General features: G+C 42.9%; 1 protein-coding gene across 1 annotated transcript in view; it reads right to left on the bottom strand.

Annotated features, from left to right (window-relative positions):
* Window positions 1-703: 703 nt before the first annotated feature.
* Window positions 704-17,257, bottom strand: part of adamts3 (ADAM metallopeptidase with thrombospondin type 1 motif, 3) — a 160,906-nt gene continuing 144,352 nt past the window's right edge. Inside the window, exons 19-22 of the mRNA XM_083784652.1 lie at window positions 16,197-16,329; window positions 8,720-8,927; window positions 7,065-7,182; window positions 704-2,019 (exon numbers count right to left, since the gene is read on the bottom strand). Of these exons, the coding sequence (XP_083640778.1) occupies window positions 1,517-2,019; window positions 7,065-7,182; window positions 8,720-8,927; window positions 16,197-16,329 (962 nt within the window). The 3' untranslated portion in view covers window positions 704-1,516. The remainder of the gene's footprint in view (window positions 2,020-7,064; window positions 7,183-8,719; window positions 8,928-16,196; window positions 16,330-17,257) is intronic.

Here is a 17,257-nt window from a genome sequence, read left to right as displayed (position 1 = left end):
GTTTCACGTTGTGAGCATGTAGAAGGACATAATACATAGCAGAAAAGAAATACATAGCAGCCCCAGAATAGGGATGCTAGGGTTCAAGTGGTTAAAGGTCGGAGTCCAAAGTCCTAGATAAATAACGTGATTTGTTTTTATATTTTTGACCAAGAAAATAATTAGCATCACGACTCCCACAGACCCTTTTCACAGTAGACATTTATTTTGACAGGCAAACACAGCTTAAGGTAGTAACAATAGTTGCTGGTGTGTTAACTTAGTATGTCAACATGGACAACACTTGCACAGTTGTGTCATGCTGGCCCACAGAAACACCTAAATAAAACATACCCACAAATAACGTTATTACGTTCAGCTGTGTTTACCAGTAAAATAATAATAATAATATATATACTGTGTATATATATATATAATTAATTTGTGAAATTAATTAGATTGAACTCGTAATCGTTGGCAGCCCTAATAATAACTACTGTGAAAAGGTGTGTGGAATGGTCCAAATTATCTGGGCATCCTGCAACCATTGCCTAAAAGGAGTGAGGTTCTTCCACTCATCATCAAGCGTGAAACTAAAACAAAAAAGCACTTCGCTCTCCAAATTCTTGCGCAGCTTACGGTAGGATGAGAGAGATAGCTCAAATAAATGGCAGGGAATGGGGGGGGGGGGGGGGGGGAGTGGAGACACTAAGGTAATGGTGGTTGTGGGGACACTAAAATCAAAGTGAACCAGCACTTTTCTTCCTCTCTTGTTCTTTATCTCTTCATCATCTCTTGCTCTCTCTCTCTCTCTCTCTCTCTCTCTCTCTCTCTCTCTCTCTCTCTCCCTTGGTTGTGGTGAAGTGAAATAATGCAGGGTGATTCTGGATATCTGCTGTACATTATTGTCCTGGTGGATTAACCACTTAAACCCTACTGTAAATACTTTGTTGACCGGAGTCACCCAGGGGTCTATACTCGGCCCCCTCCTTTTTTCCCCTCTACACCAGCGATTCCCAATCTGTGGGCCGGGGCTTACTGGTGGGCCGTGAGGGTTTTGCAAGTGGGCAAAAAAACGCCACGAATATAATGATAATTTAACATTAATATAAAAGAAATGCATACAAAAAAAATTCATGGTATTTGTTTTCTTTCAAACCTTGATTTTTTTTATACTGATAGCTTAAAGTATCCATGTTATTTTAATTGATCCAAGCTAGAACCGATTGATTGATCATTAAAATAAACAGGCTCAGGCAATGCAAACGGCCCACACATCTGACCACTTAACACGGCAGCCACTCAGCTTCATTTAAGTGGTCAGGTGGGTGGTCCACAAATGTTTCCAAGATTTTCAAGTAAGCCCCGATCCAGAATAGGTTGGGAACCGCCAAACTGCTGCTCTACACCAAATGCATTCTGCAGAAATAGCCGATCTAAAAGCTCAAGCTTGTGAGCTTGTGGATCTGCTATTCTCCTCAGAATGTGACATGCCCAGAATAGGGAAAGCCAGGGTTCAAGTGGTTAATATCGTGACTCATCTCTCAACCTCAGAAAGTGCCGCGGGCCAACGACTCCCCGTCGCGCTGCCCGACCTTTGACCCTCAGCAGTATCTGCCCGACGTTCGGGCCAGACCGCCAAGGATGACGGCGCCATGGCGGGCAGGTTCCGGCCGTTCGCGCGCTGCGGGACGCGCCTCTGTGAGCTGCTCATCTGCGACGACGGGCTTTTTCTCAGCGGGGCGGGCGTGGCCTTGTGTTTGGAGGTGTTGCCGGAGGTCACGGAGCCTCTGCCGCCGGCGCGTCTACCAGTCCGGGTGCCGTTGGCCTCCATGGAGGCGGTCAGTGTCTCCAGGAGCTGGGAGGCCGAGCCGAAGCGAACCTGGTCCTCCGTCTCGGCCGCCTCAGAGAGCAGAGAGAGGGCGCCGCCGCGCTTGCTGCAGGAGTCACAGCATAGCTTGTTGTAACCCGGAATGGAGCAGTACCGTGCCAGGACCTCCATTTGGCAGAAGATGGACTTGTCTCCGTTACATGGCTCATCTGTAAGTCAAAGGACAACAGAGAACACAAAAGAGCGTCACGTCAGTGTGTCTCACAAAGCGCTGAAAAGAAATACGGGATATCCTTGAAAATTGATCACAATGAAGTCGTTATACACATGCAGAGAACTCATTACAATGGCTCAGTGTTGTATATGAGCTGTATCACACATTGTTACTGCAAAGAAAGAAGCATTAAAAAGGGCCACAATCTGAAGGACAAGTGTCTATTGATTACACCTATTAATTAACATCATAATAGTGAATAATGTCTCAGAGCCATAGAGTAGAATATAATATATACAGGTTGGTAGAGGGAATGTAGAGCCCAGGATTAGATAATTGACACTGGGTGAAAAAATGGGTTACAAAATCGTGGGATAAAGAATTAAGAAGAAAAAAAATGTTGAAAGCAGAAAACTACCAGCCCACAGGATTATTTAGGACATAGAAAGGTAGACGCCTCCTTCAGCTCTGGGGCGAGTGTACTCAAGTGAGGGCAAGCTTCCGCGTTGGTGATTCACTAGTAGCCAGACAACTATTGCGAGAAGCAACAGTCTGGCAACACGGACGTTCGGGTCTGACTAGTCCCGGAGAAGATGAACTGTAATTTGCCAGTAGTCACTTGAGTGGCAGTGGGGCGTGGGGCGTGCCTTCGGCGCACTTCCGCCCTCACGTCGATACACGTCGCTCCGATGAACTGCAGCGGCCAATGAGGCATCTAATTATTGTGATGTCAGAACAGGCCATCTCCATATATGGAGATATAGGGGTGATCAGGTCCAGAACCCGGGTAGAGGCTTTTTGTGCTGGTTCTGGACAACCGGCTATCCGTCGGACTCGACACCGGGCACTGCACTCCCTGTGGGGGTGTGGAGCGTGTGTGTTGAATTTGAATTTTGGTTTTCGAGTTACGTGGATTACACACATACATGCGTACACACACACACACACACACACACACACACACACACACACACACACACACACACACACACACACACACACACACACAGACTTGGTGCATTTATAGTTAGAAGATGTGATCATGATGGATCTCTCAGATCTTTTATATTCTATCATGGAATATAGAATATAACATTGACATTTAAGTCATTGTATATTGGCTATTAACTGCTATGCTCACTCAATACCAAACAATGCACGCTCACAACAAACGTTCCTGACCTGGTGGAGACCTGTTCTCTGAGGAGCACTTTCTCAAATGAAGAGCCTTGGCTCGAAACGTCGTCAATAAAGTATAACTTTTGGAGCAGATGAGTGTTCTTTTCTCTTTTTCTGATGCTACTTTTGAACCCAGCACCTCTGCCAAATGATGTGGATATTCTATTAGTTTTTCCACTTTCTCTAGTTGCAATTGCATAATGGAGTTGGAACAACAGATGTTCAGGAGGCGGAGAAACACACATTGCCCCTGCCCTTCACGCCACTCTCCGCCCTCCACGCCAACAGAAATGCCCTCACATTCAACCTCATTCATGAAACATGTGAGGTTTGATCATAATAATCATAAAATAAAACATGTATGAAAACAAAAGTACATGTTAGGAAATATATGTAGGAAGGTATTAAAGTTGGCTCGCAAGTCGCAACTCACTCTCCTAGTTTATTCACAGCACAGCAGCAATTTATGACGTTTCGACCATGCAGTCTTTTTCAAGTATAAGGTATAATGCTGACTGACTGAATATTGTGAATAATGGGTGTTGTTAGCTATGTAACCAATGGGCAACAATGGCTCATCAAGGTCGTAAGGTTTACATTTAGATTTTCATCCTGGCTGCATGTCAACGTGACCTTGAACAAAATTGGCATGTGTGTGTGTGTGTGTGTGTGTGTGTGTGTGTGTGTGTGTGTGTGTGTGAGTGTGTGTGCTTTCTAGAGCAAGGATGGCTTCATTTTATCTCGCTAGCATTGATGCTATTTATTTAGCATTAAGATCCAAACAGGAAACAGTGCCAGTGTGTGCTCCGTGTAAATATGCTCGGCCATATGGACTCGGCAGTTGGCTCGGCAGTTGGTTCTGCGTCCAGCAGGTGGCAGCATATTGGTTAATACACCTGCGGCTTATAGTCCAGTGCCGCTTGAATATGTACACATTTGGGTTTCCCCCTAAATTTAGCTGGTGCGGCTTATATTCAGTTGCGCTTTATAGTCCGGAAATTATGGTAAATGCAGTTCCATTTACGTAACTCAAGTTTACGAACTCAAGTTCCCTGGATATGAGGAACACTATAATATGCTGGAATGTAAGCATTGACAGCCTGGCTTTTAACACATTGTATGCTAGAGTTTTCTATTTGCTCAGGCTTGCTGGTGCTAAGCGATTAACATTGGACTTTTGAACTTTTTAGGGGCCCACAGCGAGGGGCCTCTTATAGCTAGAATCACATCGCATAAATAAAAAGTAGGCCAAACATGTCCACTTCAATTTAAAAAAAAAATTATGATTCTACCATCTTCCATTCTGGAGATATTGACCTTTTTCTAAAACCTGCTTTTGAAGGCACGCTGCTCGCTTGAAAAAACAGCAGAGATATGGAAGGTTGAAGTTGACAGACATTGACAGACAGATATAAAAATGAACACAAATAATATCATATACATACTACACACTGAATGAAAGCCCTGAATGTCTACTTTTAGGAGGAAAACAAATACACATGGTCCCATGTATAGTTTGTCAGTAATTGGCTATTGAATGCAGCTTGCGCCCACCAGAGAGGATTTCAGAAAATGCATGGACCAGAAGAACTATTATTCACAAAATAAGGCCTATAGCGAAATGTACATACTATATACCGTATGAAACAGAAGACTCTCTGCTTTCATAAGAAAAATACTTCTACTGTAATAATAATGAAAATCACACCCCTGTGAAGTGAGCAGTGCAATGTTGCGCAGAGAGTCTTCTGTTTCATACGGTATATAGTATGTACATTTCGCTATAGGCCTTATTTTGTGAATAATAGTTCTTCTGGTCCATGCATTTTCTGAAATCCTCTCTGGTGGGCGCAAGCTGCATTCAATAGCCAATTACTGACAAACTATATTTGTATATATTTGTATATTTGTTTTCCTCCTAAAAGTAGACATTCAGGGCTTTCATTCAGTGTGTAGTATGTATATGATAATAATTTATTTATGTTTATATCTGCCTGTCAATCTCTGTGACTTTAAACCTTTATAACTCGCTATGATAACTTCATGAGGAAATGCTCACTTCACAGGGGTGTGATTTTTATTATTATTACAGTATTAGTTTTTTTCTTATGAAAGCAGAGGGTCTTCTGTTTCATACGGTATATAATATGTACATGTCGCTATAGGCCTTATTTTGTGAATAATAGTTGGACCTGAACAACTGCATTCAATAGCCTGACAAACTGTACATGGGATCAATATTATGTATTTGTTTTCCTCCTAAAAGTAGACAATTAGGGCTTTCATTCAGTGTGTAGTATGTATATGACAATAATTTATTTATGTTTATTTTTATATCTGCCTTCAGAACGATAGTATAACGGTGAGATGCGTTACTGGATCGGTGAGTTTAGTGGTTGAGGTTGACATGTCTGGACATGTTTGAGGAAAGAAGCACAGGAGAGAGAGATGATCAAATAACTGGCTGCTTTGTTGGACAACGCTATCTTCACTTTGTTTGGGCAAAGAAGCAGAGATCAGCGATGGAAAAGAGTTTTATCCACGGCAGATAAGTAATGACGTATTATCGAGGGACCGCCATGATCAACTAACTGCCTGGGACCGAGGCTACGTTGTCACCAGCCAATGCAGCCATCGCTATCCGTTGTGTGATTGTAGCCTTTTTATTCATTATAATTGCAGTGATAAGACCTATATCACAGCCGGGCGTCTCTCTCGATACCGTGGATATAGCCTACACCCTACATCCACAATCACACAACGGATAGCGATGATGGCTGCATTGGCTGACGAAGACGTAGGCAGTAAGTTGATCATGGCGGTCCTTCGATAATACGTCATTACTTATCTGCCGTGGATATAAAGCTCTTTTCCATCGCTGATCGTGCTTCTTGCCCAAACAAACAAAGTGAAGACGCGATGGCGATACACACAACGGATAGCGATGGCTGGTGAAGACTGAAGACGTAGCCAGGCAGTTAGTTGATCATGGCGTGTGCCGTGTGCGTGTTGAAAACGTTATGAAATGGCGATCGTTGAAGATTATTCTTGGTTTATATACTGGCAGAGGGCAAATCGACACGACTGCGTTATATCTTTTTCCGAGAATGAGTGAGCGGTGCAAGGCGATCGCAAGGCGCAGTGGGGCCTGGGGGGGGGAACTCAAACTGCCAAAGCGATCAAGAGACTCCCCCCACAAAGCTTCCTCGGGAGAAACCATGTAGAAACAGGAGGGGAGGGGGAATCGAGTGTATTCACAGACACTAGAGTATGGGTAACTCCATTTTAGATGCCCTGACATCTGCGTTGGTCTATGCCGTTGCCGTGCAGACCCATACGTGTAATGGAGGCATTGGAGGAGGGAGCGTCTTCGCCACAGACAGACCTCTTTTCAGGAGGGAGGGGCTTTTTACTCCCGGATCACATATTGGAGCTTCCTGGAGACGAAAGCTGTTATTTTCTTCGGTGTCCTGGAGCATAGGACGTTGATGTACAGTAAGCAATAAAAAAACGTATAAAACGTATACATACGCTTCGCGCGTACGGCGTTCGATATTAATAAAGCGTATGGATACGTTTCCAGCATTTTTTGTGTTAAACGTAACAGGATTGTTAAAGTGCCGTGATGTCTATGTCGGGTTCGGGGACAAACAGGCGTCCAAAACTATTCCAACCGGTATGTAACTCTGAGAGTGTACAAATGGGTCCATTTGGTTCCCAAAAAAAGAAGAAGAAAAAAAAGAGGATTTTACAGTGTAGATTGGGGTCCAATAGAAGATAAAAGAAAAAGTGGGGGTCTTTGAAATGAACGTTGAGAATCACAAGCATACAGCACAGATGTGAATAAACAATGAGGCTTACCGTGACATGGTCCTGGTCTGCATGGTCTCATTGAATCTGGTTTTTCCCCACTGCAATGATCTCCAATCCGGCAAGTGACCAGACGTCTCTCTATCCCATCTCCACAGGATGCCGAGCACTATAGAGAATCCAATCACAAATTAGCATATAGTTAAGGTAAGTAAATCTTCTTCAAGCCTCACAGCTAGAAGGTCCCGGGTTCGATTCCTGCTGGGGATGCTGTGGGTGCTGGGCCATGTCCCCTGCTCATACCCGAGGCGGGGTTGGCAAAAGGGCGTTTCTCCCCATGTCCCCTAGGGTGGGTACCCTCACAAAAACATGCAGTAATCCTGGTCTCTAAACTACCTCCCCCTGGCCAGCCGGGGTGCCTGATGGAGGGGAAAGGAACTGGTCAGAATAACGTATTCCTACCACGCGTTACGTCCGGCCGGGGAAACTCTCCCCTGTCAGGTGAAAAGAAGCAACTTGGACTCCTCATGCATAGAAGGAAGCATGAGGTCAGTCCGCGGCCCCCCCCAGGTTGGCAGATGAAGTGTAGCGCCAAAAGTTAAAGCTCTATTATTCTGCTAGTAGCCTGATCATTGCTATAGAGAGTTTGCTCAATAACAGTAGTATATAGTATCCACGACTCTCATCACTTTAATAAACAGAAATGACATTTGCAAAGTGGGTTGCAAATTTCACCAAATCAGGAGAGAATCAATTTTTTATAATTTTATAGTGTTCCAGTTCCAATTGAGATTATACACATGCATCACATTTCCACCGGGACACGGCCCCCTTTAGCTAGACTGAAGCTTTGAACCCGTGGGCCTTTATTGGCGATCAAAACCTTGAACTGTGGTTTTGCCATAAAGAAGTGAAAGCTATGTGGACTCACTCATTTGAAAGTCTCTTTTGGCTGACATTTCACTCATGTCAAAGAAAACATGCAGCTGTGACTGAATAATTTATCTGAACAATTAATCCATAATTAATCCATGTGACATTCATGCAAATGCAGCACACATAAAATGAGGAAAATGTATACATTATGCATTCCACATGAACTTGAATCACTCAGAATTGGGGCAATTAGTCCCTTAACTGCACTAATGTCAGTCTGTCATGTTCCCGTCCACAACATCCTTATATCAGATAATTGTCATGTAGAATATTAATATTTTAAAAGCACAAGATTAATACCGGCATCTTATTTGCATATTCATTTGCATATTCATGAACCACAAAGTGGTGGACAAAGTGCAATGTGGCGTGTTGTGAGCTTGTAGATATGCAATTATATCCTATATTTGGTCAAATCATGATGTGCTTTTTCCACTTCCTAGAAATGTAGGCTACTTGACTGTAGTACAGTCAAAAGTACAATGTGTCTCTTTGAAATGTAGTGAACTATCCAAAAACACAAACACACAAAAAATTAGGTATACGAATTACTTTTTAATTTGAACTAATTAACCCCTTTTGGTGTTAGCATTACGTTATGCTTTAGCTATTTAAAAATAGCAGATCTACAAGCTCATAGCGCGCCACATTTTTAGAATCTGATCTCAGGTCAGAATGGAAAACTGTCAGGATGTAGAAGACATTTTTAGAATCTGATCTCAGGTCAGAATGGGTTAAAAAGAAAAAAAGAGATTGTGTGGTTGCAGCACCTCAGACCAGGCCCCTGTTCTCCACTGTGCAGGACACGGTACTCTGTTGCAAGGCCTCCGGCTCTCGGGCTTCTCCTGGCTGCAGTATTTGCTGTGGACAGAGCGGTTGGTGCCGTCGTGGAGGAAATGCACGCAGCGCACGGTCCGGATCTGAAAGCCCAGGCCGCCGCAGGTCTTTGGACAATGCTCCCAGTCATCTGCAATCCATCTAGACATGGAAGAAAATCACACGCTCTTATCATCATACATCACATTTCATCACTTTACAAAAACCGTTAAGTATCATTTCACCTCATGTCTGGTGGTAGTTGTTGTGCATCCCTGGCAGGATTGTATGGACAGTGCAGTGTGATTGGTGAAGTCATATGTGAGAATGCTATTCATAGACTATAGCTCAGCATAGCTCGGTGCACATCACTGAGGATCTCAGATCGTCTCACCTGGGCAGTACAGACAGAGCGGGTGGTGAAGAAAGCACAGCAACGCCTCTACTTCCTGAGGAGATTTAAGAAAGCCGGCATGGGCCCCAAAGTCCTACAACTTTCTACTGGCTGCTTCACGGCCTGGTATGGCAGCTAGCTGCACCGACCTCAACCGCAAAGCATTGCAGAGGGTTGTGCGGACAGCCGAACGAATCAGTGGATGTGATCTCCCCCCCCCAAAGAAGCCCTGTATGACGAACGTTGTGTCAACAAGGCTCGTGGAATTATGAAGGACCCAAGCCATCCCAACCGCAGGCTGTTTGAGATGCTGCCGCATGGGAAACATTTTCGCAGTCTCAAAGCCACTGGAAACAGACTGCAAAAGAGCTTCTTCTCCCGAACAATCAGATATAAATGAACGAACTGATAAGAACCAAAGCGAAACCGGGCAGAGGAAAACGCTAGCCGCCCACCCCTCGCCCTCTTCTTGCACTATCATGATAATTTTTTAACCTTTCTAAACCAAATTGTGTTGTGGAACAACAACAACAGCTGTGGGTATGGCTTCAATTCAGGTGGATCACCACCCATTCCCACCCACCAGGCAAACCAGGCACCTTTTAACATTTATTTTTATATTATGATAGTAATCATTGCTATAGTGTTTCAGAAGAAACATTTTCAGGTAGGTGACAAAATGTCAGACAATCAGGAGAGAGTAGCTATATGATCTTAATCTTTATAGTGTTCCAGTTTCAATTGTGTCTGCTCATTTCACTGTGTCATCACTTACAATTCCACTTGTTTAATCTGTATCCGATTCCGAAATAAAACGCCTGGGTTTCCGAGGCTATGCGATTCCTGACTGCGTTCTCTATCCTAATTGGATATAATTGGTATCCCAGTTTTCGTTTCGGAGATTGGGAACTGCTAGTATTTACATTAAAAAGAAAACTGCTACCTTTTGACTACTGCAACAGCCTGCTCGCTGCCAGAGGAGATTGGGAGGATTATATCCCTATGTCTCACATCCATGAGCGCAATTATAAGACTGCATTACTGGCAGTACAGTTTGGTACATCTAGTACATTATCTGACCCAGCAATACTACATTTTATGACACTGCAGTGTTCTCTGCCAACTGCCTCATTGTAAAGATCCCATACTTGTTGTCTCCACCAGGCCGAAGGCATGGGGGGAGAGTATGTTTTGCACTCCGTCCGTCCGTGTGTCCGTCTGTGTGTCCGTGTGTCCGTGTGTGTGTCCGTGAGCAGCTAATCTCGGCCACCGTTAACCCGGTCGATGCCAGATTTTGCACACACACTCCCTGGATGCCAACGATGAACCTCTGCCCCAAACTTTCCAGAACGGCCTGTTATAGCGCCACCAGGAGGCCGCTTTGTGCAAAACAAGTTTTTGCACAGTACACCTACAGATTTTGTCCAAACATCGCGCAAATTGGTACACAGTCTCTCTAGAGCCATTCAACGAAACCGGTTTTTCAGATTTCTCAGACTCCATCCTGATTGGTTAAGATTGGCTTCCAAAGTTCACAGGAGTGCTCAGTTTCAAACAAAATGCTGCAAATCATGAACACATCGTGTGATTTCCGTGAAATTGTGCACGCACATTCCCACTAGGCCGAGGACGAAATGCCACATGAACAATTTCAACTCAGCCTCAAGGTGGCGCTATAACTGGCCGAAAAGTGTTTTTACCTCTAACTGCACGGATCTGTGGATAATTTACTTTTGTTGCCCTTTTATCCAACCACCAGATGAAGGAAAGCTGCAATGTCCTACATTCCTATCCTGGTGGAGACCTGTGCCCAGAAGGGCACTTTTTCTAGTTAGTGTTGAAGTGTCCTTGAGCAAGACACTGAACCCATAATTGCTCCCTTTGTGTGGTTCATCCTCTCTCGGTGTGTGAATGTGAAACGCTTTGGATAAATGTGCTAAATGCCTTCACACTAGAGGTCTTTACGGGGTCCAATTTGACCAACCCGAACCCAAAAAGACCCGCAAAGATTGGAACAAGCACTGAATGGAGCCGCTGCTATCCTACTATAAATGCGGCACGTCTCTGTGTGCGTACGTGCGTGTGTGTACGTTTGTAATGCACGTAACTCAAGAACCGTTTGACCCACCAACTTCAAATTAGACACACGCGTTCCACACCCCCACAGGGAGTGCAGTGCAGTCAGTCGGACCCACGCTTCTGCAGAACCACCACAAAAGGCTCTGGTCAGGCTCTGCCAGTGGGCCTAATGAGGCCAACTCCTTTCAGCTGTGCAATTTCCAGCCTCTGCCTCAGCTAATTGAGGCTCAACCAATCAGGCTCTGCCAGTGGGCCGAATTGATTGCCAAATACTCTTTTCAGTTTGTAGTCTCCACACACAGGCACATACACAGACACTGGCTGACGGGTGCTATGACAACGTATATCATTAGGTTCCCAAGTTGCATCGTTCGCAAGTAGGCCGGTGGCCGACTGCGACGGGCACATACAGGTCTAGTTATTAGAATTATAGCTCAGAGAGATGTCGGAACCGGAGCCAACGGCAACGACTTTCTGTCAAACCGGAAGCAAGTGGTAAAGATAGGCAACATGCGTTTTCAATCCATGACTCTTAATACTGGGGCCCCTCAGGGCTGTGTTCTCTCAGCCCTCCTCTTCGCACTTTATACCAATGACTTTATTTCACATTCTCAATTTGTTTATTTTTTTAAATACGCAGATGACACTGTCGTTGGTTATATTAAAAATGGTGACGAATCAGCCTACAGGGCAGAGGTGGCAGCCCTCGTAGACTGGTGCACTTCGAATAACCTTATTCTAAACCTGGCTAAGACCAAAGAAATGATCTTTAATTTCCGGGAAAATCGACGACCAGCCTGTCGAAAGGGTCGACAGTTGGGAAGTTAACACTAGTAACATCTTGAGTAAAGCCCACCAGAGGCTTCACTTCCTACGCCTCTTAAAGAAGTTCAGTGTGACTGGGGAGGCTTTGGTTCACTTCTACAGAGCCACTGTGGAGAGTGTCCTCCTCGTCTTCTCAGTCTCAGTGGTATGGAAACACCACCGTCTTAGAGAGGAAACTGGAAAGGGTGGTACGCACAGCGTCAAAAATCATTGGCCTCGACCTCCCATCCGTCTCCTCTATCTATACCATACGCACTAAGCGTAGGATGCAGAAGGTGATTGCCGACCCCTCCCACCCTGCATGCCTGCTCTCTTTTCGCACCCCTGCCCTTAGGTAAGAGTCTCTAAAGTGCACTACCTCCCGCTTTAAGAACAGCACTTATCCCGAGGCTGTGCGCCTCCTGAATGCTGACCCTCTTTTCACTCGCACTTTACAGCGTGAAGCTGCTTTGTAAAACGATGAACTGCGATGAATTGCTATTTATTTATTATTTATTATTATTTACTATTATAATAAATAAAAATTCTAAAAATTATGTTATAATTTAGCTATTGAAAAATAGCAGGTCTACAAGCTCATAGCGCGCCACCGAGTGGCGCGCTCGGTGGTTAAACTGAATTATCTCCCGACAATGACCACCTAGCCAGATATTATCCCTTACGTAAGACTTCTTTCTTGCCTAAATGTAGTCCGCAGCATGGTCATTAACAGTGCTGCTGCAGCGCCGCAGCATTGTCATTAACGTGTGAACGTATATTAATGTATGAATGAATGAACCGTTGTAAGCGCTTTGAGTAGGCACGTAGTGCATAGAAAAGCGCCATAAAAATGCAATGCAATTCATTAACGTGTGAACGTACTATGATCCCATATAGTTCACACCTCCTCCCTGCTTTGTATACTAGTATAGAAGATACTGTGAACTGTGGCAGCTCCTGAAGAATGCTGTTGGTGTATACAGTAAAATATACTAGGATCATATGCACATGTACACATGTGAATGTCTTTTTAGCACTTTTTCGTTTTTATTATTATTATTATAATAATATATGTGGTGGCTGTCATGCAACCTTCCGATATCTTATGAAATGACATGACGGATTTGAAGTGTGCTGTACTTCATGGCAGCTTATGTGAAAAATAAAATACCGGTAATACAAGGCTGCTATTTTCATAACAACAAAGCCAACATGTAAATATGGGAGTCATTGTTATAATTGACTAATTCAACACTGAATAAATACATTTATTTGTATTTAGCAAGCTACATGTACATGTATATCATCCCTGAAATAAATCTTATTAGCTGTACAGATACCACCATTAGAATACGGTAATACTAATACATTATTAAATCTGGCTACACTGTACACCGATTTCTCTGAATAATGCTTCAATGATGAAAGGAAAACAGAAATAAACCAGAACATAAGAAGACAGCCGATACATCCACTGCACAACATAAAGTGAATCCATGTTTACAGTGGAAAAACACTCCACCACAGAAATGGCTTCAATCACAAACACATTACTTGTACATATCAAGTACACATCACTCTACCATTTGGACTGCAAAAGCTATTTGGCAGCGAGTCAATGATTCCAATTATGAATGCCCCGTGTGAAATTGAGGTCAAAACGACCGATCCCTCTAAGAGAATAAACTGCCCATGCTCAGCTTAATTTTCCAACTGCATAAAAATAAGCACTAGACACCAAATACATGGCAAATACGTGGCTCAAATGCAGAATAAATAATATGGGCCTTAGTATGAAAAAGGTTGAGAACCACTGTGTTAAATTACTGTATATCTTATATCTAGATCTTATCTACAGGTAAACCTTTGGCATGGGAATCACGAGTCGTTAAATGTGCCTTGTCTTAATCGTTGAGGAGTCTGTGCTACTGCATTATGCATTTCCCTTCTGCCTTCCTTATTCCTACTCCAGTTAACATTACAATTAAAAAGACACTCTTATTCAGAGCTACTTGCAAGTGCGAGAGAATATGGAAATTAGGTATGAACTCTAGTCAACAAACAGCAAGGTAAATGCTAATCACATAAAAGAGAACAGTATAGTCACAGAGAAACTGGGATACCAGGTTAAACAATGAGGAAGTGCCAGGGTGTGAGATGTAGTCTGGAGAGGTGAGTCTTTAGATAATACTCTCTGCAAAGGCTTTCACCCTCAGGAAAAGTGTCACACTCTTATCGGCTTAGCTTTTACAGTGTTACAGTTCCAATTTTATCTGCTCATTTCTTTGTGTCATCACTTCCAATTCCACTTGTTTGTGTGGTTGCCTAGGCAACACAATATTGTTCTCGGTCCGAGAATTGTTTGCCAGCAAAGTGAACGTGCTTTTTGTTACCACAGTAACGTGTAGTGTACACAACAGAAAAGTGAAGCTTTTAGTCATGACCAAAAACTCTCTCTCTCTCTCTCTCTCTCTCTCTCTCTCTAATATAATCACTTACTCTACCTACACCACCTTTAATGTACTGTATTAGACTGTGACTCTCTTTTGTGCCCATAATTATATGGAGATCCCTGATGTCATTAGTATATGCCCAAACCCTGAATATTGACATGCCCATACTGTCTGTATATGGGCACATATATGGTTGGATTTCTGTCTGAATATTCTTAGACTAACAAATTCCCTAACGAGATAAACACTTCACCCTGGATATTAATATTTTCCATAATAGATAAGAATACTGTACAAAGTGTACATGTATGTTTTTCCAATACACCACATGGTCATCGGACATGAAAATTGAAAATGTATATTCTGTTTACTAAACAGCTGTAGAGATGTGGAGACCCCTGCTACTTATGTAACAACCACTCTATGGCAATCAGAATATACTGTATATACCATATATTTATTTGACCAGATCCCCAGTGCAGTACATTACAGTATATTGGATACAGTGTCATCTAAAACAATCCCTGAAACAAACGTAGTTAATTGTTGTAGTTTCTCGGAGTACAGTGTCCTCAGTGTGTCTCGATGTTCGGCAATGAGTCAAATGTTAGATGGTGTTATGTCTGATTATCTATCTGATTACCAGACGCCTTTATATCAAACTAAGCTCTTTGTTTATCTTCTTATACAGGATTAGATCGGCAGTAACAAACCATTGTGTTACCACGATCGTTTTCCATTACAAAATTAAAGTCTGGATCTCAAAAAAGAAAGAAAAAGAAGAAAAGAAACCTGTTACCATGAGTAAGACTGACTGTTGTCATAATTACTTAATTACATAATTTCTTACAGGCTCAACAATGTACAGTACATCACACAAAGAATAGTCTAAAGCCACACCTTCTGTTCAATGCCGTCAGTCCACCTTTAATGAGACTGCTGTGACATTATCTTTCCAGTCCGAAGCAGTCATTAAGATGTGACTCAGTTCTATACTTTAAATTCGCTTTTGTGAAAAGGACATTTTATATAAGAACTGTACTGTAAATGGAGCCAACAAACCATCGACCCCTCATATCAAGAACTACTTTCTGTTCTTTAGAAAACTCTTGGGAATGTTCACAGAATGTTTGCCTATTATGACATGCCCAGAAATAGAGATGCTAGGATTCATGTGACAAGGAATGTGCTCACAAAAGTGAAGGTTATGGCCAGAAGTGTTGTAAAGCATCTCTCTTACATTTGTAGTGATTTACATTAGGCTATTACCGCTACAAATCTTCAGACACAGCCCTGTTTCAATGCAAGATGGATATATGGCAAATATTACCGTCGGTATATTGTTTTCATTGTGCCTACACACAATTCTGCCTTTATTCCTGTAAGAGGGCACTGATTGGACCAGCCAGCTTTTGGCACAGAGAAAGCTTTCCAATTTCCCATATGGATCTGGTGATTCCGACCTCTCTGATCTCTCTTTGTTTGTTTTGAAAAGTGAAAAAGCCATATAAAGCTCTTTCCGCAGCACCTCCTGAGCAAAAGAGCAACATTCTTGGTGAGGGAATAAAATATTATGATTTTAAAGTGAAAAACCAGAGGTGCAATTAAATGCCAGATCTACCGGTACATGGAGGCTGGATTGTCCTGTGAAACTGGAAGCATTTCTGTTCCCATTCCTCAAAGGAAGGAATAGTTACTCACTCTGGATGTGTGCAGTCCTGCAGGTTACACATTCTTCGGATGGGCTTGGGCTTCTTGCTGTCATCGCAGTACCCCCGTTGAACCATCTTGGTGTCGCCCTTCTTTCTGCATCCATACTTGGTGTACTGAAACCCTAGGGAACAAATTGAAGCACGTGTGCATCATCCGTGTTAATTTTGAGCTGAGCGCACTGATATAACAGACAGCAGCGCAAAATGTTTACAAGTTTATAGAGATGAAAGTCCCTACTCCCCAGTCCCCACACAGTGACAGCACTCCATGTTTACGGCACGCACAGACAGACAGACAGACAGACAGAATATTCTGTAGGATATAATTCTATTACCCTGCAGTGTGTATGTGTTTTCTTAAGCAATTGATTAATGTAGGCCTACTCGTCCTCATTTCGATCAGGGCTTCAGTCTCCTCATTCGACCACGTCTATCCACGGTAACGGGACATCTTTGCGCTGCGTAAAATATGCCTTCTCCGTCTCCAACTGTGTTCAGCTCCTCACCCACCACATTGTTTGCTTCATTTCCTTTATTTACTGCATTCACACCTGCACCGAATCGTAATCATTTTTGCCATCTGAAATGTTTACATTTTATTCTAGTTTTAGGTGACTAAATATCAAAAGATTTTAGTCAACTAAATATAGTAATCTACAGTTAATTTTGTCGACTAAAATATATTTTAGTGAGCCATGATGGCGTCATAATGCCTGATTTATACTTAGCTGCGTGTCGGAAAAAAAATAATCTTGCAGAGATCAGAGGCTTGGTAAAACGAGCCAAGTCATTGTGCTTTGGTCCCATTTGTACACTCTCATGGGGTCTCATTGAGTACATTTAGGCCTACTGTCTATTGTCATAATACCTTACATGAAAAATGTTGCTACATTAAACATGGTGATTTTAGTGCGTACTAATACATTTTTAAACATAAAGTATGCTCAACCATACAGAAATACGGCATCATGAATACATTAGGATTCTGGCACAATTATAAAAAGATACACACATGTCCGTACATCATGTAATGCGTGTTTTCTTTTCTTT

The sequence above is a fragment of the Protomyctophum parallelum genome, assembly GCF_964188405.1.
Source record: "Protomyctophum parallelum genome assembly, chromosome: 15".
Classification (NCBI taxonomy): domain Eukaryota; kingdom Metazoa; phylum Chordata; class Actinopteri; order Myctophiformes; family Myctophidae; genus Protomyctophum; species Protomyctophum parallelum.
The sequence above is the reverse complement of the archived record's forward strand: the minus strand, read 5'-3'. Positions and strand labels throughout refer to the sequence as shown.